The sequence below is a fragment of the Plectropomus leopardus genome, chromosome 24, assembly GCF_026936395.1.
Source record: "Plectropomus leopardus strain MGB_pleo_1.0 chromosome 24, ASM2693639v1, whole genome shotgun sequence".
NCBI classification, from domain to species: Eukaryota; Metazoa; Chordata; class Actinopteri; order Perciformes; family Serranidae; genus Plectropomus; species Plectropomus leopardus.
In genome coordinates this window covers 15,316,701-15,341,926 of record NC_142199.1, presented here as the reverse complement: position 1 = coordinate 15,341,926, position 25,226 = coordinate 15,316,701, and the positions used below count along the sequence as shown (strand labels likewise).

The 25,226-nt window shown below is 40.9% G+C and overlaps 1 protein-coding gene across 4 annotated transcripts in view; it reads right to left on the bottom strand.

Annotated features, from left to right (window-relative positions):
• LOC121962653 (sodium-driven chloride bicarbonate exchanger-like) overlaps positions 1–25,226 on the bottom strand; it is a 58,147-nt gene extending 32,921 nt beyond the window's left edge. For 2 of the 4 annotated variants that reach the window (XM_042512884.2, XM_042512885.2), the window contains exons 1-3: positions 24,919–25,226; positions 22,475–22,504; positions 5,141–5,222 (exon numbers count right to left, since the gene is read on the bottom strand). In XM_042512884.2, coding sequence (XP_042368818.1) covers positions 5,141–5,222; positions 22,475–22,504; positions 24,919–24,966 — 160 coding nt within the window. In that variant the 5' untranslated portion in view covers positions 24,967–25,226. Of the gene's footprint in view, positions 1–5,140; positions 5,223–17,290; positions 17,751–22,474; positions 22,505–24,918 lie in introns of those variants that run through there. The other 2 variants (XM_042512886.2, XM_088074134.1) reach the window with 2 other exon arrangements.

The window sequence follows — 25,226 nt, the reverse complement described above, 5'->3', positions numbered from 1 at the left end:
ACCTTCCCAGAGACAGAGGTTAAGTGAGGTCTCAGGAAACGTAATGGGAAAACTACCTAAACGTCAAAATGTCTTTGCAGTTAGAGAGTGTGTTTTACTCTGTCAGAGCGTCCTGCTAAAGACGCATTCATCCGGAGCAAATTGCTGTTAGCATTGCGTAAATTATGTATGTCAAAAGCAGAGGAAAGCCTGACTTTGCACATGAGGCAAATTTCACAATAAAAGGCCCATTCCAGCAGACAGGAGAAATAAAGGAAAACACAAGAACAGAGCACTAAAGCTTCAAAGTTCATGAGTCAAGATTCATGAGTGGAGGACTTAAATAGCTCGCCTCCTCCAGGCCTCGACCACTGCTGATGTCATACAATCGCTTCTCTCTTTTCTTCTGTCAGTCAAGGCTTGAATTCGTGCAGTGGTGTGTGACAAGCTGAGTTTGGGTGTTCCATATCCTCAAGTGTTTGTGTGTGTATTCATGTATGTGCTGCTTGAATACAGCAGCTCTGATTGGCAGGGCGATGTGCATTCTCTCCGCACAACTGGCTCTGCGGCGCTGACGTCGCAGCACAAACGCTGTACTAAATTAATTATCATAGTTGCAACTCCTGGGCAATGACTTCTACTTGCTGGGGTTGTAAAGTCAAACTGATTAGCATTCACACGAACCTTCTATTAAAATATTATAAAAGCTAATGTTTTCATCTCTGGAAAGTGGCCGTGATTAGTCTGTATTTCATATGCTTTTTGACCAGTTTAGTTGCCAAAATAAAACTTTGGCATGGTACGCTTCTGCAACCAGGGATATGTATTAAATTTGTACATTTGATAAGTATAACATAATTCAAATTACATAAATATGAGTGAGGAAATAGGTGCATATAACAAGTTAGGGTAGGAATACTTTTATTTATTTTATTTTACTGTCTTTAATTAACGTCACTCAAAGGGAGACTGTATCTTGTATGTAACAAATGATGGTATGCTTTGTTATGTTTATCTGCTGCATATATATATATATATATGTGTGTGTGTGTGTGTATGTATGTATGTATATGTTGTTTTTATTGGTTGGTTTATTTGGTTGTTTTTTTTCTTTTTGTTTTTATGTTGTTTTTTTAATATGGTTATATTGTTTATATTGAAATGTCTGTTTTTTTTTTCCTCCATATGATGTTTGACGAATCCAAAGACTTAAATAAATACTTATATGAGATAAGATTTTCTTATCAGCAAAAAGGAGGGGATTTTGGATGGCGTGACAACTACATAAGGAGGAGCAGACAGCAGCAGACCACTGTTTAATACCAACAAAAGCAGCTTAATATTTTTCGACACCTCAGGACACGTCTAAGCTGTGTTTGAAGTGACCAAAACCAAAAGCCATTTATCATGTTTTCATCACCCTAACTTAAACCTAAACCACATATTAACCACAGTGTTGTCATCACACAAAATTTACTACTTAAAACATTTAGGAAAGTGAAGTTTCAACATATTCTGCACAAACGAAGCCTCCCTGGCTCTCAGTCCCAAGCCTATTGGTTTCCAAAAAAACCTCCTGAATCAGCCGGTCTGCAGTTTTTAACAAGCGCTACTGAAACAGAAGAAATGAGTGCATTTGTTATTATTCATAGTCAGCGGCAGATTAATCAACATTTGGCGCTCTCATGAGTATATGGAGCGGCAGGACCATGTGGGACTGAGTCAAAATAAACTAGTGTGTGTGTTCATGGTAATGAAGGAACTTATTACCCAATCTCATTAGGGCTGTACACAACTCCGAATTTTGTCTGTCAAGTCAGATTCAGCAGTTTCAGGTTGTTTTTTTTTTGTTTTTTTTTTGCGACTGCATCAGTAACAGCTTTGTAGCGGGTGGCTTTCCTGTCAGATGGGACACCACAGTGTGTGATTCCACTAATGCTGGCTGCTTTTTAACAGGTGTTTGTGGGCTGACGCTGTCTTGTGCATCACAGAGTGAGACACATGTCTCCCACTCGGCTGCATGTCTCTGTTTGAGATGTTGAAATAAATCGGTCGTGCCGCTGCTTTTAGTTGCCTTTAAACAAACTTTGCAGCAGACTGTGGTTTGAAAGAACACAAACAGAAAACGGAGTCTTCTATGGTTGCATCTTTCTTTCAAACAGAAATACTCTATATTAGGGCCGCTGTCTGTGGCTTTGGCTTACACTTGTTAAAATGATACATTTATAGTTGGTTTTGTTTTGTAATGGGATTTGAAAAAAATAAAAATACATAATATTACCAGAATAATCCTTTAAATCTACTGCCTTTTTTAGCCATCTAACCTCATTCAAACCATGATGTAAACCAATCACGGAATCCCACTGTAAACGGACGTCATGATGACGGTTTCTTTCTTTTTTTTAAATCAGGTGAGAGCTGAGAGGGGCTGTATGTTGGAGCGAGATAACTTCAGAGGATCTCCTTCTCCTGCGTGGTGCTGACGCAGAGTGTCAGCGTTACCACAGCAGCAGACAGAGAGCGAGTCATTACGGCACCCATCATCCCAAGATGAGGGTCCTTGAGATGAAAGCACCATCTCACCGGCACCGTCACAATCAAAGAGTGACATCTTTGCCGGCTGCTTCGCCGAACGTTGCCTGGCAACAAAAGTACAGCGGATACAGACGGGGGAACCAATTCTCTAGGTGACAGATTGTTTTATTTTCGTAACTCCTGTGCTTAACTTTTTTGACAAAAAGTTCCCCCTGAAAGAAAAGATAAATACATCATGAATGATACATCTGTCAGCTTCAGCACTTTCCTGATCTAAAAACTTCTCTTAACAAAAATACTTTTTATTATCTCTATCTGTCTGTATTACTTAGAATTGGTTTCTGCTATTTGTCTGCATTAACTCTTTGAAACAAGAAACAAGGCAACAAGCAACTCATCAAGAAATGTCCCAAAAATTAGGAAAAAAAGTTACAAGAGAATTATGTGAAAATAAGCAAAAAAACACTGAAAAGAAATTAGTGAATGTTTCAAGAAAATACGTTTTTTAAAAAAGTTATAAAGAAACTTACCTAAGGAGAAAATTACCTTAAGAAAGTGCTAAAAATAATCTAATCTATAATTATACGAATTATAAATATACTTTTGTGGACATTTTTCCCTAGTTTAAAAAAAAATAAAAATCTAGTAATAATTTCAGGTAATTTTTCTGTCACATTTTACAATTTTCTTGCATTTTGTGGGACATTTTTTTTCCAAGTTGCTCTTTCTTTTTATTCCTCATGTAAATGATATTGATCCATGTGTTAAAGGGTAAATGTTTAAATAATTGCTTTTGTTTAAGTTTATTTTCTCCCTCCTAAATCGTGGAACAGACCTTTGCACATCAGTTTATGATCTCGATTTGAGAGGGATTCTGCTTTTAATCAGCAAAGATGAAAAAGCCGGTTTTCAGAACAGGCTCTGTGTCAATTCAGGATGCTGTCGGTGCAGAAATAGGCTTCTCATTCTCTTTTACGATGGATGAAATGCTGATGCAAACACACGTGCAGTGAATAAAGCCGGCACGCTTTGATGTTGCAGGACTCACATCAAAACCTAATATCCATTTGTAATGATTTGGACAGGTGGACGGACAAGTTTTGTGCTCTGAGTGAGCTCTGCTGGCAGTAATTCTGCCGTGTTAGACATGTTTAGTGCCGTCAAATTCGGCTACTGCTTGACTGCAAATATAATGTAACAGCCCATTAATTAGGCTTGACTACAAAAGGAAAGAAAACGGGGCCAAAGATACAAAGAATACCAACAACAGCTTATTGTACATTTTGTCTTTTGTTTTCTCTGGTCACTGACGTTTCTATAACATCCTATTAAGCTTCTGTAGCCTGCTGACATACAAGAGGAACACTGAATCACTTTATTACGGTAAATCTACGCATGATGACTGGTTTTGCACTGAAAATAAGGCCGCACTAACTAGCTGTCAAATGTGCATGTACTGTGATGACGCCATATTTTGCAAAATGTAACAACATTCAAAAGGTCTGATACCGATACTTTGACGAGGCTGCGGTGATAGTTTCAGCAAGTGTGGCAAAAGGTGCCCAAACATTTTCATGGATAAAATGTCCATGACTTTTCAAGTACCAATAATGATTTTTTTTTCTCATGCCCCATGTTTTTCAAACACAACATGATTTCAGCAAGCTGGCATACACGAAGGGTGAGACGTTCCGCAGGGAGAAAATAAACAATCGTACGTGACGGTCAGCAGAGCGTCACACATCTTAGAGCTACGTGGCAGTGCTTGCATTCAGGAGGGTGCCAAAATTACGCCCAGAAAAAGTTCAAATGGGTCATCACGATCTAAAAAATGCAGAATGCATGCAGTCAATTGGACATCAGAGGACCTTTGTACACCCATTTATCAAAAATCAGCTGGGAGAGAGCTTGTTGCCACAAGGAACAGACATTTTATAGAGATACATTATGATGCGTTCAAGATCTGTTCAGTAAAAATGAGCATCAGGTGAAGGTCAACCATACCGATCTCATGATGTATTCAATGTGATCTTGTAAAATGTAGCTTTTGGCGAGAAACTTGAATAAATACAGCTGTTTAAAGGAGAAATTTGTCTTCACAGCAACATAAAATAGATATTAGAGAGGGAATTACGATAAAACCTGTAAAAGTTTTTGCTCAATTTAAAAAGGATGGTTTTCACGTGAAATAAGGTCATTTTAAGGGTTATTTCATAAATGTATCTCATTTATTTGTGCTCATTCAATTGTACTGTAATGAAGAGCTTAATGACTTTGAAACAGTTTTTTTATAGTGCAGATTTTTGTATTTCTCTAGCACAAAAGATGAAAGGTGAGACAGAACGCAGGGAGAAAATGAGGAATCGTACGCAACGGTAAGCAAAACGTCACAGATTGACGCATATTATCGCTATGTGACGTCAACAGCTACATAAATTGTGTCTCTTCTCTGGGTGTCTGTGGAAGATTACTGTAAAAATGTCATTACACACAACATAACTCCATGATTTTTCCAAAACTTTCAATAATTTTCCCATGACTTTTCCAGGCCTGGAAAATGTGACTGTGAAACTTTATGTTTTTGAAGTTACCAACTGTAGCGTTAATGATCAGTTAAGGGTGTTACCTTCTAGTTCTTCCTTCTCAAAGTTGGTGTTGAGCATGGAGCGAGTGCCCCCGCGGTCCACCACTGCCTCCTCATCAGTTCTCTACAAGAGACAGGAGAGGACGCATGTTACACACACTTTCACTCCAATACAGATTCACACACATACAAGAAGATATGAAGCACGCTGATGTTAACACGAGCTGACACATGACACTTGATCAGTGTTAATAATTAATGTCAGTACGTCTAACATTCCCCAGCGCTGATGTCTGACTCTTCATGACACACGTCCGTCCAAGGAGCCTTTCTGTCCTCACTCAAGCAAAATCCATATTTCATCTAAACGCTACAAGTTGTTACGTAATTGCCCCTCACCAACCCCCCTCCCCTCCCCCTCGCCTAGTGGGAAGATGTGTCCTGAAATGAAAACACACAAAACTCAGCATCATAACTTCCCCCGACTGTCACCATGGCAACATAAGGCAGCCAATCGCAATTTAAAAAAAAAAAAAAAAGCCACGCTCATCTGCTGAGTGCCAGATAAACAGTACACAGTTTTTGAGTCACGGTTTTAACAGGAATACATCATTGTGCATTAGCTTGAAATCACATAAATGCTCCACCACCTACACCTCCGGCAAGATGAATATCTCAGGAAGTGGAGCAGAGTTGGGGAAATAAGGACCGGTGCTAATGGATGCAACATTGTGCTTTTCTGGTTACTCTGTGCTATAAATAGCTCTGACCTTGAAAAATGAATGCTTACTCTGCTTTTGAATCTTTAATGAAAACACTGGCTTCTTATTCGTGTTTTCATTTGTTTTTCTCCAGCATGGAAACAGATTGTGTAAAAATGTATTGCTGCAGAGCAAAAAAAAAAAATCACACCTACATGTCTTTATGTCTGAAGCAATCCGAGTTATTTTAGCTCTTTTGATCACTTCCAACAGATGACCTCAAGCCATATCAACTCTCCGATCAACACTTATCAACTCAAAATGCGCGCCACTGAAAAACCCACCCTGATTAACACGGAGGGTTTAGTAATAACATGCGTGTCTCCAGCTGGATCATTAAGCCAGTGGACAGTGATCAGACAGTTTTAGCCTGAGACAGATGGCTTTCTGTGGTCCTTCTCACCAAATTCAAAAAGTTGCTGCCCCGGGAGCTTCACGCCGTCAATGCCAGGACAAAAAGTTTCCATGGTCTCCGTCGTCTCCTGCCTCCCTCCAGTCTGTGTGTGAGTTGTGTTTATCATTAGGATCATGTGTTCTCTGCCCTCCAGACGTCCTCCATGTATTTGCTGTCCGTGTTCTGCATCAGGTCATTAGTGTTGTAACAGGTCATTAGGTGTTGTTCTTTTTTTTTCTTTGCTAAGTTGAGTCACTCTGTTACTTGTTTTTAAGCTGACCTGAATGTAAAACAATAGATAAGTCCACAAAAAATGTATTTAAGGGAAACGCTGGACATTGGCAGGGATGTTCACTCTGCTGTCAGATTGTCGGGTTTTCCTGAGACAGTTTACTTTATTTTGTGAGTGTATAAACAGTTTGAAACCCTGCATTAGTTTTCTCAGTTACAAAGTATAATTCTTTTTTCCTTTTTTTTATAAGCAGCCAGTTGATTTACAAAAAACACACCTACATAAACTGTTTTTTTGGGGGGATTATAAATTGCAACAAACTCAAATGCTTAACGGTAATTAATGAAAAAACAAGCCAAGAAATTAGTTAGCATGTAAAAACGCGAAAGCACAAGAGGATGGATAGATTTTTTAAAAAGAGTCCACCTCTTTTAGATTAATCAAGACAGCTATCTCTATTATGTGAAGGAATATCTTAAATATCTTAAAATCAAAGTCCCACTTCAATCAAAATTAAGTGCTTTATGATAAACTAGGTTGATAAATAAATAAAAACAAGAGAAGAGGAGAAAAAAATAGGGGGGAAGAAAACATCATAGTTCAAGTCAATTTCTTTTACGAATCAAGACAGACATCTCTATTATGTCCAAAATAAAGAGAGAATAAATTAATTTAAAAAATAATACACAAATACAATTTTACTTGTTATTTTGTTTACAAACACAAAAAGAGATATTAAAATAAAAATGAAAATTAATTGCTGGTACCAAACAACAGTTTGTACATTACAAAACAAGTGAGAGGGATGTTAGTATTCAAATTATGCACAGGTTTCTCACAAAGAGTCTCTCCGGGTTTCATAAAGTCAATCCATATTGACCATACATTGGTGAATTTATCTTGTTGTTATCTCAGGGAACATATCAATTTCTCAAATATATAAATTTGATGAGCTTTGTTTATCCAGTCCTGAATCTAGGGAGCCTGGAGCTTCAGCCACAATGTTTCTCTACATGCCCACGGTGCAAAGAAGAAGTACAAAGAGAAAATACAGAATAAGAAATATGTACATTGAATTAAATAATAAGAAAAATATGAGACAAAATGTATATGCATACCTACAGATGCTTTATATATGTGTAATATGGTGCAATGTGGTGGGTGCAAAGGGCAGGAGGTTTGCATTGTACCAGGTAAGATATTATTATAAGATAAGATATTATATGAGCCTATACTGCATGTATTCCTTAATAACGTACCATCTGATCCTTACACGAGACACTTTCTGCAAAGCTGCATTTCTAATCCGGTTTTTCATCAGATAATGAAATTTTCTACAGTAATTTAATTTTCTTATTTTTTAATTTTAGATTTTTTTGGGGCATTTTCCCTTTATCCATAGGACAGTCACAGAGAGACAGGACCACAGGTCGGACTCAAACCTGGGCCTGAGCTAGAGGTGGCCCCTATAGGCTTTTTTAAAGGGAACCAATGTGAAACTAACTTCCTGGTCGGCCTACAGAAAAACATCATCCCTGGGGAACTCTATAAGGAGCAGAGATGAGATCACGTTAATCTGCTATACATGCTTTCAGTCCTTTCAGTCAGATTTGCCTACATATGATTTATGGGCGAGATATGAGTGATAATGCCATTAATGGATTTACCACTATGGGAATGTTTGGATGAGGATGCAGCAGTGATTACACGATGGTCTTTGGTTAGTTTATAATGCAGGCATAGAGAGTGGAAGTACGTCTGCCTGAGCTCAGGATTTTTTCATTTTGGGCTGCAGATAACTGCATCAAATCATAACTGTCACAGGAGGGATGGGCTATACTGTATTGTGACGAGCTAAAGGTGGCTGATGCTGGCCATCAATCCCTGATCCCTGAGAGATTAAGCAAGAGCGCTGGTTGTACATCACTCTCACACACAGACACACACACACGCCCACACACATGGCAAACCATGTGAGAAACAAGCCGAAGCACAAAAGGAGTGTGTGGACAGATGCAGAGTGCTGACATGGTGGGCTTACTGTATAGAGCAGAATTAACAGAGCAAGCAGTCTCCCAGACATGCAAGCACACGCACGCACGCACACACACACACACACACACACACACACACACACACAGAGGCCCAGATGAGGATTCATTATGGAGTCCCAGTAGACAGACTTCCCTAGATTTCCCCTGACAGATGGTTAATGGTAATCTGAGATACTTTGACATTTTCTTAATGTGTTAATTTGTCATTGTCCGTGCTGCTGCATTCCAATTTACTCTGATCCGACTCTCCGCAGACTGACCGCTGCACGCCATCTACTGTGAGAGGAATCACAGACATAATCAGCACTCGAGACAGAGAGGTAATATCCCAACGCCAGTGTGGCCAAACTAACTAAATAAAGACCTGACAAAATTGCCTATTAACTAATAAATGTCTTGGTTTTCGGCTTCGTGATGGTGACGGCTGCTAGAACATGAGTGTTTGTGACAAGCCTCGGGAAGGAGCAGAGGGTTGGCCGAGCGCGTCCTCGGGGAACCTCCCTCGGTCTCACTAACACAGTGTGTCCCCGAACCACTACACTCATGTAAACACAGCTAGTGTGCAATTCAAAGCCAGAGCATGAGGATTTTAAAACCAATGTTGCGTGATAGTGAATTAGACTGTGTGCAACCTCATCCGTCTATCTAATACATATCCAACAAGTACATCAATAGCCATCAATACAGTCTCCCACATCTATCCTGCATCTCCCCTGCATTAGCACTGCAGTGGTCACTGCACCACTGTAGATCAACGAGTGAAAGGCAGACTGTAACACTCGAATGTTCACTCACTGAGGAAAAGAAACAGTGTGGCTGTATTTCAGTCTAAAAACAACAAAGTACACACACATTGATATACTGACTATGATCAGGTGTTTGGAATAAGTCAGTTAACAAAGGGATACTGCAGCACAGTGATACCCAACTTCCAACCCGCGGGTCAAACCTGGCCCCTGACAGGGTGCTGTGTGGCCCTCGAACCACCTTCTAATTCACAATAAAAAAAAAAGTGATTCACACTGGGAATTGTTTTTTTATTTTTAGTATACGTAAGGTGCCAGAGTGCATGAAACAACATCAATATAGAGCTTGTTGATCAAAAAAAGTGCCAGTTTAGGATCCCCCCCAACAGAGGTCCTGGATAAGTCCATATTGTCCTAAAATCCTAGAAATGTCCTTAAATACTTGAAACATCCTAAAATCCTAGAAATGCCCTAAAATCTTACAAATGTGCCTAAAATTCTAGAAACAGCCTAAAATCTTTAAAATGTTTGAAAAAACCCTAAAAATGTCCTAAAATCCTAAAAGTGCCTGAAAAGCTTACTAACGTGCCCCATTTCTAGAAATGTCTTAAAATCCTAGAAACATGTGGGGCTGCTGCCACTGGCCCCTGGCCTCCTGTCATTTTGCAAAAGTGGCCCCTCAGTAAAGCAAGTTGAGTTTCCCTGCTTTAAAATGAAAACAAAGGTATGCTGACAAACCCTGGATGTCACAGATGACCTCTGACCTTTTCATATAACTCACTGTGGTGAGTGTAGAAGCTGTCTGCAATGATAAATCAAATGACACGGTTAAAGAAGTATTTCACTGCTGGACAGACGGTCTTTTCATAAAACTGGGCTGTCTCTGCAGTAGAAAGACAGAAATGCTTGTGAAATTGGTTTCTAGATACTTCAGAATAAGAATGAGGAAATAGTCTATCAGTGTTTCAAGGCTTTAGTATATACATTGCTGAGATAGTCAACATCCTCAGCAATCCTCATAGTTCAAAGCTGTCTTAACTGAGATGAACTTCCTGCATAAATAAAGCCTAAAAACTAAATATTTTAATCTTTTCGAAAGCAAAATACAAACACTGTGAATCAAAAAGAATGAATTCCACCTCTTTCCTCAGCTGATCAGAAAAAATGACATATCTAAGCCTGATGTGATGCCCTCTCTGACCTTTCCCAAACAAAGCTCTACCCTGCTCAGTACGACATGAGCCAGAATCCCCTGCCCGCAGGTCCCTGCCTCTATTTATAGACAGAGGTTTCTCTACCTCATGGTGCTGACCCCAGACCAGCCCAGAGAGTCGCATCACTGCTTGCCAATCTGGGTTGAGATTAATCTGCCAGCCTTTAAAACCTTGTCTCTGACCGTGGGATCAGTGATGGAGGGCCCTGTGTGGCGGAGAGAATTAAATCAGCCGTTTCTCGGTTGGCCCGCCGGCCGCTGATGAAGGTTTCAGGGGGGACGGCAGCAGAGAGCACGTGACCAAGACTCCAGGGGAGTCGGGATGGGAGATGTGGAGGAGGGGCAGACATGTGACCGGCATGATGAATAGGTGCATGCTAACATGGATGTACATTATGTCTACATTTTTCCACTGTGAAGCTTTTTTTTTTCCATCATAAGCCTGTTTGCTTTCCTGTGTTATTGATTTGAACACACAGTCCTACATTCACTACTTATATGCACGGCATGTACACTGAATGCAGCACATGTACTGTACACACAGGGACACGCATCCTGCACACAGTTCCTCTGCAGGCAGTGGTGTGATGGGGCGGAGCAGTGCGGAGAAACGAGCTATACACAGGGGAAGAAGAGGCGCAAAAGGCTTCAGGCCTGGACACGAAGCGAGGACCAGAGGATGTTCTCATGTCGCTCTGTGTTAGGAGTTCATGTGTGTGTGTGTGTGTGTGTGTGTGTGTGTACTGTATGTGCTCACTGTGCAAGCATTCGTGCAATAATGATGGGAAGTAGAGCATCATGACCTTGAAAAGACCTTATCTGATTTTGATTCAACGCACATGCTGTCGATGGATACAGTATAGCTTCAAAGTCAATATCCTGCACTGACACGGACAATCTTGCTCAGTTGTTTTTGGTGTTTATTTTTGATTTATTTCATGCAAAATGATTTGTTTCTCATCATTCAAAGTTGTTTCTGATCTGGCACCTCAGTCGCTACATTTTATAGAGTCCTGCCCTCAAGTTAAGTCGGGGGCTACACACCAGAGCCCTGAGGGTGAATCCCCAAAAAATGTCCCAAAAACAGCAAAATCAGAAATGACAGGCAGAGAGAAGAGTCTCTGCAGACACCGCCACATACTTCTATTGGGTCACAACTGATCATGGGTTATATTTATGGGTGGGTTTTTTTGTTGTTTTTTTTTAAGGAAAAACTTACTCATTTTGTCTTTAAGGATTTCTTGTCAAGAAACTATTTGGATTTTGTTATTTTTAAAAGGTCTATCAACATAAACGCATGAATTGCAATGCATTTAAGGTCCATACATAACAATGGTTCTATGAGTACCCATGAGTCTCTCCTTTAAAAACATGTCCATGCTGTTTTTATGCTTTTATGCAACATGTCATTATGGACTTCTTAACTGTTTCATAATGCAAAATAACAGAATTGAAAACGTGATAAAACAATGCTGTTATTTGCAATTAATTCTGCAATTACAAAATTAATCATCTGACAGCTCTTATTATCAATAAATTTATTACAGCAATACTAGTTAGCTTTTGAAAGAAAAAAAAAAAACCTTCTTACGAATAAAATGTTAAATTCACAGAAGATAAAATGCACGCTCAATCTAATACGCTCCAGGTTTGTGCAGCTAAAGCCTTGTGTGTTCAGGTATGATTAGTACCTCATGGTGGCAAATATTAGCAAACTAACTAACAGATACTGTGAAACTGAGATGAGAGCTGCAGTTGGTAACTTTTAGAAATATAACTTTTCTTCATAATAACTAAAACTGAAACTATATACAAACACAGCAGCACATAAAAACAGAGGCCGGGTCACAAACTTTCTCATTTCACAAACTAAAATATGTTTCTGAAAACATATGAGGCAAGAAATAGGCAGCGCAGTAACAGAATCGTATGTATATTTGTTCGGCGCTGCCTCAGTTTGACAGTTTGACCTGACGGCTGACAGTTCACTTGCTTTGATCGACATGATTGACCGCTGCATTACAGCCTCCACTGCTCTGATTGATTGTTCTCGGTTAGCTGGGGAAGATTCGAGTGATTGCCATTAGAATCAGTTAGAGGAGGAGAGGCGATATGATTTTTATATGATGATATGATGATCTGTCTCATGCAACACTTTGTGGATATTAGAGTTGTCAAAAAATCAATACTCTGGAAGAGGTAAGACTACTGCAACAGTCAAAAACATAAATATAAAATTATAATAAATATTTAAAAATAACTATAAACTATAAAATGGGTTCTTTAAGAAATGTTAACTTAAGAAATGGCAATTTTTTTTCCTTATTTTTCAATAAAATGTTGTGAGGGTTTTTTTGTCTTTATTTTCTTGGCTGTTTTTCATAGAATTTTTTTTTCATAAAAATTACCAAAATTACCCCATTTATCATAGCCAGAAACTGTAAAATTAGAAATAATTGCTGGATTTTCAAATCTGTGACGGTCCTTGAACATATCACGTGGCACGCTGAAATTACGAATTATGAATTGAGGTTGAATTTGTTATGAGCTAGTGGGGCGAGAAAAAAAAAAGCTTAATTTTGGGTCCCTGAAAAGTTAGGGAAAAGTTTCAAATTTTTTTCCTGCTGCTTAAAAGCATCATTCTGGCAGATCTTTTAATCAACATGCTCTTTGCGATGCATTTTCAGACCCGGGGCCACCCAGATACATTCTATACGAAAGAATGACCCGAGGCATTTCTTAACCAATCCATCCGGCACCTCTCAACACCTGACTCCGTGTCCCGACCACTCTTCCTAATGAGTTTCATGCCTGACATTGTTCAACAGTGCCCGCGGAGGATCGAGTGATTGCCCCGAAAAGGGCCAACAAAGCCAGCGTATCCTCAGGATCACCAGGCAGCCTCCACTCTGGCTTTTGCGAACACATCTGATGACCAACTGCTGAGCTGAAATCGAATCAACGATCGTGGGAAAGCAAAAAAAACATCCAAACAGAACAATCTCTCCTCTTTCACGTACACACACCTACGCTCACCGTCCTCACTGCACTCAATACTGAATATTCATTTTTTGGTCGTGACCTGACATGGGACAAAGGATGACTAAAACTTGCGGTGTACCCTTGGCGTAATCCTGTACACAACATCGTGTGGTGTACTTTCAACGGATACAGTCCAAAAATAAACCCAGCCAAGAGTGAAAGTGACCTGAAATGTGTGTGCTTGAACTCAGAGGAACATCCTGCTCCAAAAACAACCCGAAGAAGGCTCATTTTCCCCCATCTCACACATCTAAAATCTCCTCCACAGTATGCTCCAGTTTCCCTCTGACTCTGACCTCTCTGTCATGGTGCAGTTAAAGGTGAACGCCACTCACTTGAAACTCCTCCAGAGTGACAGCCGAGTCAGCGTTCGTTCACATGTACAGTAGAGCGCCCAGCTGTAAACCGGAGCCTGAATTTGATTCGGCTTGTCATAGCGGTGTTCAGCCTGGAGCTACTGTCGTGACAGTCAATGGGTGACTGACTTTGTTGACGGATGTTGTTTGTATGACAGCAGGAATTGTTCGAGGGTACTTTTAATGACTACGCTGTAAAATCTGACGTGTTGATCTTACTTAAAAATAATCCTGAAAAAGGAAATATGACTGTAAACTGATATTTATGTTTACTTTATATCTAAGTGTTACGTTTTCTTGAAATGTTTAACTGTTGTGAAGTTGCTGCATTCCATTAGAGCCTGCATAACACACTGGGGGTGAAAAGTGTGAAAGAAGTCAGCGTTACAGAGGCAGCAAGAATCTAACAGGCTCAAAGATATTCTGACATGACTTCCAGCTGGAGCACTTCAGCTCGGATCTGAATTATCAGTCCAAAAGATAAACAACTAAGTTAAAAACACTGTGTCTGTTCTGCAATTTATAAAAGACTGTGCACATAAAAACGTAAGGCAAGATTTTGTGCCCTGGATAGCCCAAATTTGTGAAAAATCTATGAAATTCCCTGGGATACTCTGCTCCTGATGATCATGTTCATCCCTACACACACCTCCTGACATATAAATACAGCAATCAACTATCAGCGCTGTGACAGATTTAGAGCATGCTCGTAAAGACAGCAGAAGTACTACGGCAGCAGAAATGTGTTTAAGGCAAAATTACTTCCAAATTAGCAGTGGGAATACAGAATAGAGAGAAAAATAAAATGAAAAACACTATTATTTTTTATTAATATTTAATTATTCATGTTTGGGCCCGAGCACCAACCGGTGCGAGGACCCTCTTGGAATGCAAGGAGTTATTATTTTTCTCCACAATGAATCCCATTTTTGGAGGTCCAGCCTGGCAAAAAAAATTGTATTTTGGTGGTTTCGGAAATAGGCGTGGCAAAATGGCTCCACAGCGCCCCCTAACGCGTAGCCCAAATGGCCAGTTTCACCTACAATTACGAAATTCGGTACACTTATGTATCATGCTCAGACGCACAAAAAAGCCTGTTGGACCCACCCCCCAAACCCAAAAGGAAGTCAGCCGTTTTGAATTTTGTGCTCATTTTTGGCGATTTCAGGCCTCGTACTTTTGCGAACTCGTCCAACAGGATGTCAAAAACATGTGCGGTGTCTGGAGGTTTGGCTCAGTGGGTAAATCAGATGATTTGTTTGCCTGAGGTTGCCGGTTCAAGTCTTATCTGGGACAGGTGACATTTGACTTTTATGGCATAAATAAAATAAAATATCCGCTGATATATCTGTCTGCTCTGATATAAGTCATCAATGACGTACCTTACAACGAACACTTCAAACTGTTAAAAAACACACGCTTGTCCCCTTGTCTCCTGAATGATCTCATAGTCTGCAGGCGAGCCCTCTAACCAACTGAGCTAAACCTTCAGACATTTCGGCTGTGTTTAAAGTTGCACTTCAGACTCTTCTCTGAGAAGCAAAAACTAACCTGCCCTGGATAAGGTTCAAACTCAACACTCCAAATAGGTTTTTTTTTGTTTTAATATTAATTAATTAATTAATTAATTAACATGAAAGTTTCATGGTTTGGTCTACAAATTATGTACACCAAGATTACGTGGAATTTATGTGCCCTCAAATGCAATCTAGTGGGTGCTGGAAGTACTGTATCATGTGAAATACCTTACTTCAGGTACCAAACTCTCTGCGTGCATTATCCAACTTTCACAGAAATGAACAATCGCTTTAGCTGAAGTTCACCTAGACAGACGTGGGGGTACGAGGGCCCTGTCATCGCTGCTTGCAGCTTTAATTCTTATTGGATTTTGTTTTTAGAATTGAGAACTAATGCTTTGGCTATTCGTGTTAGAGATACAGTAGTGGATTAGTCTGCAAAGCAACAATAAAAGTCTCTTTAGAAAAAAATCATATCTTTTTTCATATTTCCACCAGCACGTGGGAGAGAAAACACAAGGCGTAATGGAAAAAAACATATAACGTCAGTGCAACACTGGCTGGCCATATTAACTATCAGGTGATGTTATCTTTCATACGTAACTAGTTATAAAACAACACAGAGGACGTCTTCAAGTGTCAGCAACACCTGATTTGTCCGGGAGCTTTTGTTCCATTTTTCTGGCCAGTATAAATCACAGACATATTGATTCTCACAAGCTCCTTTCCAGGAATCTGTGCACATGATCTCAGAGAAGCAGAAATGTGACCTCCTTTCTGTGTTCGTCAGAGATCTCTCCTGAGGCTTCCACATCGTCAGAGATGATGAATGTTTACATTACTATAGCATGAGATGTGGGCCAGAACTTGCACTCTGAAAATCATATCAGAGGTTGCACGCGTTTTCCACAGAAAGCTGGGAAAATAACCAAGCAGGTGGCGTTTCATGCAAAATCCATACGACTGGGTTTTAATGTAAATCTGTCTATTTATTTTCAATCTGCTTTAATGGACTTTTTACTGTAAATGTGCTAGAAACCAGATTCTATAGCGTGTAGCTAGCTAAGAGGGGAGATGGATTAGCAGCAGCTGTACAAGCCCTGTGATTGGCTCACGGCTTCTGTTGTCATGGTTTTCATCCCTACAGATGGCCGTGGTTACCGTGGCAATGGCAGCAGGATCAGCATCGGCAGCATCACAGGGAAGAATATGCTAAGTATGCCGGGAACATTTCTACATCATCACTTCTCTCTAACCTTGTGGGACAGAGTGAGATATGGAGGGTGAACGCTGCCCTCCATAACCAGCGAATGAGACTGAGAATCTTCAAAGATTTGAACTAGCAGGTAGGAAAACTTTCTGCATGTCCCAAAAGCACAAAAAGACCAGAAAACATGTATAACAACAAGCCCAAACACAAACATATCCAGTGTTCCTGGCTTTTGTTCGCCAGTTTCCCCTCAGAGATCACCGGGGTCAGTACTGCGAGTATAAGCTCCTCTCTCGCCCCAGAATGACAGTCCCATCTGTCAGCCAACCTCCGCGGGACCTTTCACATGCACATCAGCACAACTGGCCCTCACTGCAGCACAAGAGGCGAGCCTCCCGCAGCCCATCAACTATATAAGCATTTACATCATGCGGTTAGAAAATCACATGCAAGCTTTTTACAGACAACATTGGTGATATAAAGCCACCGTTAAATCTCAACAAGAGTGGATCCAAATCAGGCTTGACTGGTTGACAAATGTATATTTGTGCATGTTGCCAAAATTGCCGAGTGGTGGCTAACTGTTTCCAATTTTAAGTACAGCAAAGTCGACAAAATGCGAACCCTCTTCCAGCTTGATTACTTTTGCAAGATTAGAGTGACCTACCTGATAAATAAATCCTTTGTTGTGGTCCACTGAGAGCATGGTGTGCCTCCTGTAAGGTTGGGGCAGGATGCCCGCTAACTCCCCTTGTGCTTGCAGCAATGGTAAGACAAGAGGCTAAGGCTCAGGGCCTGAGCCCCACTCTGATCTCAGCGTGTGTGTTTGGGATTGTGTGTCAAAGTCAGAGAGAACAGCAGACAAAGATAAAGTCAGCTCCTCTGCTGGGCCATTAGTCGAACCCGCTCCTCTCCTCGACCGCTCTACTCAGCCGCTCTTCCCATGCTGGAATATGGCAGCAGCCTCACTCCTCCACGAGCACAACATGAAAACAAAAGCAGGGAGCTCAGCGCAGCTCCGACTCTGCCTCTCCCTCTGCCGCCAACGGCTTTCATCCAGGGTAGCATCAAATGTTTCTGACAAGCGTCCATCCGCCAATCCCCCCAGAGAGATTAGCGCTCTGACATCACTGACGCTGTGCTGTGCACAGTTCTGCTCTGTAGCTCTGTTACCTAAGAGAAGCCTTAGGTCGCAGGGAGTCAAACAACACCATCCTGTCTGAGGGGCTTCACAGAGCCCCGGTGCGCCTGACATGTGCCACGGTCACTACACACCTCACGTAGAAGCAGCAGTAAGCAGGGTTGGCATTGCAGCCACACTGTATATGTGCATCTTTATGTGTCTGAGGGTGCGTGTCTGCACAACCTACCTGAGGCAAAGAGGCTGCTCTCTGGCTGTAGTGCATTGTCAGCGAAACTGTGATCGAGGCATGGTGTGCTAGAAACAGATACGGAGGAACAAGCAACTATTTCTGCTGCACTGCCTGAGCAGCTGTCATGTGCTTTATCTGATATTCCTTATTGTGTGTTTTTAATGGCAAAGATGATGTGTGGACAGAAAAATCACCCTACAATACAAGATCTGATTTTTCTGTGTCTCTCCTCATCTTACCATCTGTCTCTCACGTTCTTCATCCAGCTCTGTACCCTCTCCCTCTACCTACCTCCATGCCCTCTTCACCCTCCTCCCCACTGACACTGCTATAATTAACCATGGAAAGGGAGCACAGCCGGTCTAGGCTCCTAGCTGCGGTGGGGAGGCTTCCTGCCTGCCTGCCAGTTTTGCACAGTTGGATCAGCAAGTCAAACAGAGATTTCACACTGATCCAAGAACACCACGCTCAAAAGAACAAGCCCGGGCTCCTCCAGCAGACTTCCTCCGTCTGTTCTCACTGATCTGCTCCGACCTTGCCAATCAACCAGCCCCTAACTGGACAGCCTGGCAGAGAGCCGGCTGTTATGTCAGGGTAATAATTAGGACCACAGCACTCAAGTCCAAGTCAAATCCAGGACCAGGTCCAATCAAGTTCAAGAAGTTGTTGACAGAAGTTTAATGCCTGTAAAGAAGATCTTTCTCTGTAGCTGCACCACAAATCATACCATAGCCACAAAAAATACTGTCAACTGCTCATATAATCATCTACAGGAGCAGTTCAAACAAGGTTACTTAGGTACACTAACAATGAAGCTGGAGTCAGCCGCCAATAAACTGACTGGAAACGGGAATTAAAAGACTGTTTCTAGTCCAAATTAAGAAATCAAATCAACAAAACACAAGCAAATTAAGAGAATGTCTTCACTAATTTAACAACTCTTGCAGCGTTTTAAGACAACTCTGCAAATACAAAAAAACCCACAAGGAAATACAGAAACGTGCTGCAAGTACCACGACAAGATAACCACTAAAGTCTAAGTAACCACTAAGTCTCACTAAAAAGTGATTCACACAGTGAAGTTTTCGGAGCGGCCAAACAGTGAAACTACATTCATCATGTGATGCCATGTGGCCCAAAAAGACTTTTCCATATTATATGGCGAAAGAGATTTCTGAGTCTATAACCTAGCAGATACATTTTCTTAACAGTCATCTCAGTCCGATAAAATTAAGAAAGTCGAGAGAAGCCGTGCTATTGCATCAGTTCATCCCTATTCAAGTCAATGGAGTGCCAAACCGTAAGTAGCCACTTCAGCGTAAGTCTCCAGTGCTAATTTGTGAACTGTCTAATTCACAATAACACATAAGGTGCCACAATGCATAGAACAGCATCAAAATAGAGCCTGTTTATCAAAAAAAGTGCCAGTGGAGGATCCCTCGCACCCCACGACAGAGGTCCTAATATCCTTAATATCCAAAAATCCTAGAAATGTAGAGAAATCTGAGAAATGTCCCAAAATCCTAGAAATGTTGTAAAATCTGAGAAATGTCTCAAATCTGAGAAATGTCCTAAAATCTGAAAAATGTCCTAAAATCAAAGAAACATCGTAAAATCCAAAAAATGTCCTTGAATCCGAAAAACATCCTAAATACAGAGAGATGTCCTAAAATCTGAGAAACGTCCTAAAATCCTAGAAATGTCTTAAAATCCTAGAAACTAAAATTTGAGAAATGTGTCAAAATCCTACAAACATCCTAAAATCTGACACATTTTCTAAAATCATCGCAATGCCCTAAAACCCGAGAAATGCCATAAAACCCTAGAAATGTCCTAAAATCTTGAAAACATGTATGGGGCTGCTGCAACTGGCCCCTGGCTTCCTGTCATTTTGCATAAGTGGCCCCCGAGCAGAGCAGGTTGAGTATCCCTGCAAAATGGGATGATAACAAACTGCAAATAGTTTCATTTATGATTTGAAACAGGTCAAAATAAGCTGCAGTACGATGGCACGAATAGTATTTGAAAATGTAAACAAATCCTTCTTGTAGTGAAAGAACGGACAGCAGTAACTTAATTTTAACTGATTAAGCAAATTAAGCAAAGTGATTCCTTTTATAAGTTATGTCAACAAATCCATCAGGTGATGCTACTGAGCCCAAAAAGATTTTCTTACATCGACTTCAACTGTGAAAGAGACGTCTGTAAATCAATGGATACATTTTCTGAGCGTCACAACTCCCACAAAATGACTTAGTGGGGCGCTAAACCATAAGTTAGCCAGTCATCTGACAAAGGCTGTAGCATGTTTGCTCGATGTGCCCAACGATGCAGAAGATCAAGGTAATTTCACAGCAGGGAAGTCAAACTTTCATGGCTTCACACTTCACCGAGCAACTCTGCATCCAGTTTTCTTTATACATTCATGGTTGCATCAGGGCAGCTAGTTGCTTTTGTGACATTTCTCTGCAGCACATTTTCTGTAAGAGATTTATGTTGCAGAGTTGAAGTTTTGCACAATTTTGTCAATACAATGTTTGTCCTACAAAGGCTTATTTTTCTTAATTTGGTTGGTAGTTCATACTGTGACTGCGTTTTTGAATGTGCATTGTTTTCTTTTGTATGTAGCCAATTTTAGCCTGTAGGCTATAATTCTTCTCTGAGGACTTAAGCAGAATTGAAGCACTATTTTACATTTGTATAGTGCCATTCTGTTGTGTTGAAATTTGTAGATTTTTAAATTAATATTGTGATGGAAGGAGCATAAGAAACTGCAGTGTGACTGATTAAAGTCGATATGAGTAGTGGAGACAGAAAACTTATTTTAATGCTGTTCCTACATGTGTGTATGCGCACACACAAGAACTTTATGACCTACTTGGGCCACCCCAGTCAAATCTGGAAAGCATTTCTTCTCAATGCTCTGCACATGTTTTCAAATTTCTGACAATATTTTCTTGTGGTGCCTGTGTTTTGTCTATTTGCATGGTGCATTGAGTTCTCAGGGCCACAATGCAAATAATAAGATAATGGCTATAACTTCATAAATAGGGTACAGACATAAGATTGATATTAAACTTCTCTCTCACTTTAAGCAAGAAAGTTAATAGCGTGTAAACGTATTTACCAAAATGTTTTCCAAGTGCTTCTCTGGAGAGAGTCATCTGAAACAAACTATTATACTTAATCTAGTTCAAAACATTTGTTTCAATGTAAAATTGCTAAAGGTTACACAAAATATTCTATACTTCTTGACTTTTCAATAAGCAGCTTTATGCCCTATAAAACGTGGCTTTATTTAAGAAGGTTTCAATAAACATTGCCACCACTTGTACAGTAAATCAAGCACATTATGACTGAGTTTAAGGGGTTCATGTCAAAATAAATCTACATTTATCTAAAGACCTAAGATAATCTATTTTATGATCGTTACATTAAAATAATCTAAAAAGTAACCTCAACTCCCGAGGAGGACAAGGGTGAACACAGTTATCGAACAACAAAGGCGGTAAACATCACCCTGCATCCTCACGATATTTGGGAACATTGAAGTCTTACGGGGAGAAAATGAAGTTCTATTAAGTGGAGGATTCACAGTTGAGCCACTGGCAGGCACTTTGTGCTCGGTCTTGTCCTCAGTCTGGCTCACAGCCCAAAGTTGCATAAGCAATATTTTGTCAGAACAGATGACATGCATGCATCAAAACTCTTCTCCGCGACTGGCTCAATTGCCTGTTTACGCTCGTATCCTGTGAGTGCTTCGAAGCAACTGCACTTAATTCCCATTATCTATTATTATTTATTTAGCCAATGTGCTCTCAGCCTTGCGTGGCTGCCAGATGCATAGTGGCATGTGTGACAATTGTGTCTAAAAACACACAACATCTGCTTAACAAGCTGGCTAATGAAAGATATACAAACAAATACTGTTGTGCAATATTACCGTAGATTACAGATTATAGAAAACATGGATTAACTGCAAAATGTGATCAGATCAGAGCATGGAAAGACTACTGCATGGGGCCTATCAGGCCCAGGGGCCCATGGTGTCAGGGGGGCCCACTGACCTTTTAACTAAAAATTTTGGTCAAATTAACAGGTGCTGACCAAGAAAAGACAAAAAAAACAAAAAACAACACAACTAAATGCAAGGGAACTGCAAAGAGACACAGTGACCTCAAAGTGATCTCAGAGACAGAGAAATTACTACAAAAAGACAAAAACTGATCTCAGAGACACAAAATTACCTCGAAGAGAGGTGTGAGTCAGCACGTTTCTTATGACCTCACTTTTATCATTCCTGCCTTGGCCTTCATATTTCTTATTTTATTGTTTTTGTTATTGATTTCCTGATTGCATCCCAGCTGGGTTTTCAAACTAGTCTTTAACGAGTGCTGCATTGAGTTATCATCGGTATTACTGAGCAAATCAATATGACTTTTTTCACGTCAGATGAAGAGAATGAGAGATGTACTCACCACATCTTTATTTTCTTGGGGACTTTGCTCCTGCAAGTCAAAGAACAAAATAAACAAGTAAGACAACGGGACACAACAAGGCGTGTGGACACATTACTGTAGAAAACTCAAGTGTCCCTACATGAAACAGTGGAGAAATAAAGCACTGTAGCTGCATAATGAGGCATTCAGATGGAGTCCTTCCTGCTGTAAATTAAACACGCTCTCATGCGTGACCTTGGGAACCTGGTAACATGTTAGAATGGGGTACCGTTTTTTCTGGCATTGTTTTGCACTGAGGACTCCCTGAAATTCTAACACCTCACATACCCATACACATCCTGGTGAAACCATGACAACACATTCGCTTGCTGTGTAGGCGGAGGGACAGTGGGGACGTAGCAGTGAGTTACAATGACAGAGACCACACTGCATAGAGACTGCGGGGGAAAACTGAACAGCCATCCCACGCCACATCAGCCCTGCTGTCAGGCTTCAACTGTAAGCTCCGGAAAACTAAGACCTCATGTAACACGTCCGCAAATAGAACAAGGAGAGTATTGATTTGCCTCCAGAGCAATCGTTGCTTTTAAACATGGTGAGCACAAAGCAATATATTTTTTTTTTCATTATCTCTCTCTGGCATTGACAGTGCATACAAGGCGGCGGACATTTTTTTTTTCCTTCTCCTGCACCTGAATGCTAATGAGGAGAGGCTGACCTCAGACGCAGGCTCTGCCTCCAAGTGTTTGAGACGTTTGAGATTCTGCCGGCGGGCTCAGGGGCCTCAGACCTCAGGGGATTCGACCCCTCTGACCCCTACTGTAGTCCATCAACATGTGGGGGAAGCTCAGATAGAAACTCTCTATCACTCAAGTTGATGGTTTGGGATTTTAACAGGGGCACGTCTAGGGAGCGGCCTGGGGTGGCAACGGCCCTGAAATCTGAAAGGCCACCCCAGGAGCCATCGCCTTATGATTGGCTAACTGCCCAGTAAGTCTGAACTGTTTGTAAACGGGTGCATGTTCATGTTTCCTAAAAACGTTGTGAAATAGTGTGCAACAGACTTTGAGGTATGTTTTCTCCCGTCTGGTGGGTGTGTCAAAGGTGTGCCGAATCAGCAGCGTCATGTACTTAAACCAAATTCTGCTAGATATCTACTGACTGTTTGTACATTTTTTGTTTTATTTCACACAATGAACATATAGCATGTAACTAAACTGAGTTCTACCCTGCTGTATTAGAAGGCAGTGCGCCTGCGTAACACAACATGGTGTTCAACGCACCACCGTTTCTGTTGAAATATACGTTTTGCAACGTTTTGTCAGGGCTAGACGCAGCCCTAAATTTCCATTTATAGGTGCTTAAACCTCAGAGGCAGTTATGTACCCGAGTCATGTCTAGCCTAACTAATTTTACCCACAAACAAACTGATACAGGGGCGGTCTCTAGCTCAGTGAGTAGAGCATCCGCTCCATGTAGGCTGAGTACTTGTACTTGTACTTTTTACTTTAGGAGGAGCAATTTAATAAAGTATGAAGGCTTTATTTTACGTTTGTTTGGTGTCACTGTTGTGTTGTGATTGGTAGCTCTATTCATCTTTTAAACTAAACTATAACAGGAATGTAAGACACCGTGATGTTTGTTGTAATTAAAGAAGGTATAGGTAGTTGAGACAAACATGTTAAATTAAAGCTATGTTGACGCATGTTCCCGCAGCATGGCTCGTACTTCATGCCCAACCTGGGTCACCCCAGTAAAAAAGAAAAAAGTCTAGACACGCCACTGCCATAATGTGAAAGAATGTGATTTTTATACATTTCTGCTCTCAAATTGCGCACAAATAGGCCAAATAAATAAATCAAAATAATCCAGTGAGGCTCCTCATGGACAGATGCAAGACAGTGAGCTGATTATATCAAACTGATGAGGCATATCTTTCCCGTCTCCTCACTGCTCAAACACTTCATGCTCCCATCTCAGCGCTGTATACATACAGCAACAGCTTGATCAGGTTTCATACAGAGTATAAAAACTGGGTCGACTGGTAAACCCTGTGATTTGACTGAAAGGCAACACATCAAAGGAGCCTTATCATGCAAACACATAACTGTAGCCGCTGTGTAACATTGTAGCAACCTGTGCAGTGCATCACAAATGCCATCTGTGTGTAGGCGTTTGTGGTGAAACCGAGATAATTGCTTGGGCAAATATGAATTGTGCACGCTGCGAAAACACCAATTTGGTCAATTTGTGGTGCGCAACGTCCATGCTTGTCACGATATCCACGCGACACCAGTAAAGCAGTCAAAATATGGGTCATTTTGACGCACAGATATTGAATATGAATCATAACGATGATCTCGAGTGCTTTATTCTAAAGAGAATTTGCTTCCATTCAGCTTTGTCTCAGAGTCAAAGCTACATTTTATGAAACTGAACATAACAATAGCGTGTCGATCTACCGTTGGTAAGAGCGGCTCCATTTGAGCTCCTTGATCCGTGATGTCCATCTTTTCTTCTCCTCAGCTGCACAACAGCAAAGTCGAGATGCGCTACTCCTCTTCTGCCAAACGCTGCTTGAAGACGGCTTTCTGTGTTTTCTTTTTTTCCCCTTTCCCCTTCACATTCATCGGCCGGGTTTTCTCAAATGGAGGTAGCACAGCATTCCCGTCCTGCCCTACATAATTTACGCATGAAGGAGGGAGGCAGTGCTTCCCATTACACGCGTTCAAGCCTGGACGCGGCGATGATGAGGCGCACAAGTGAGACG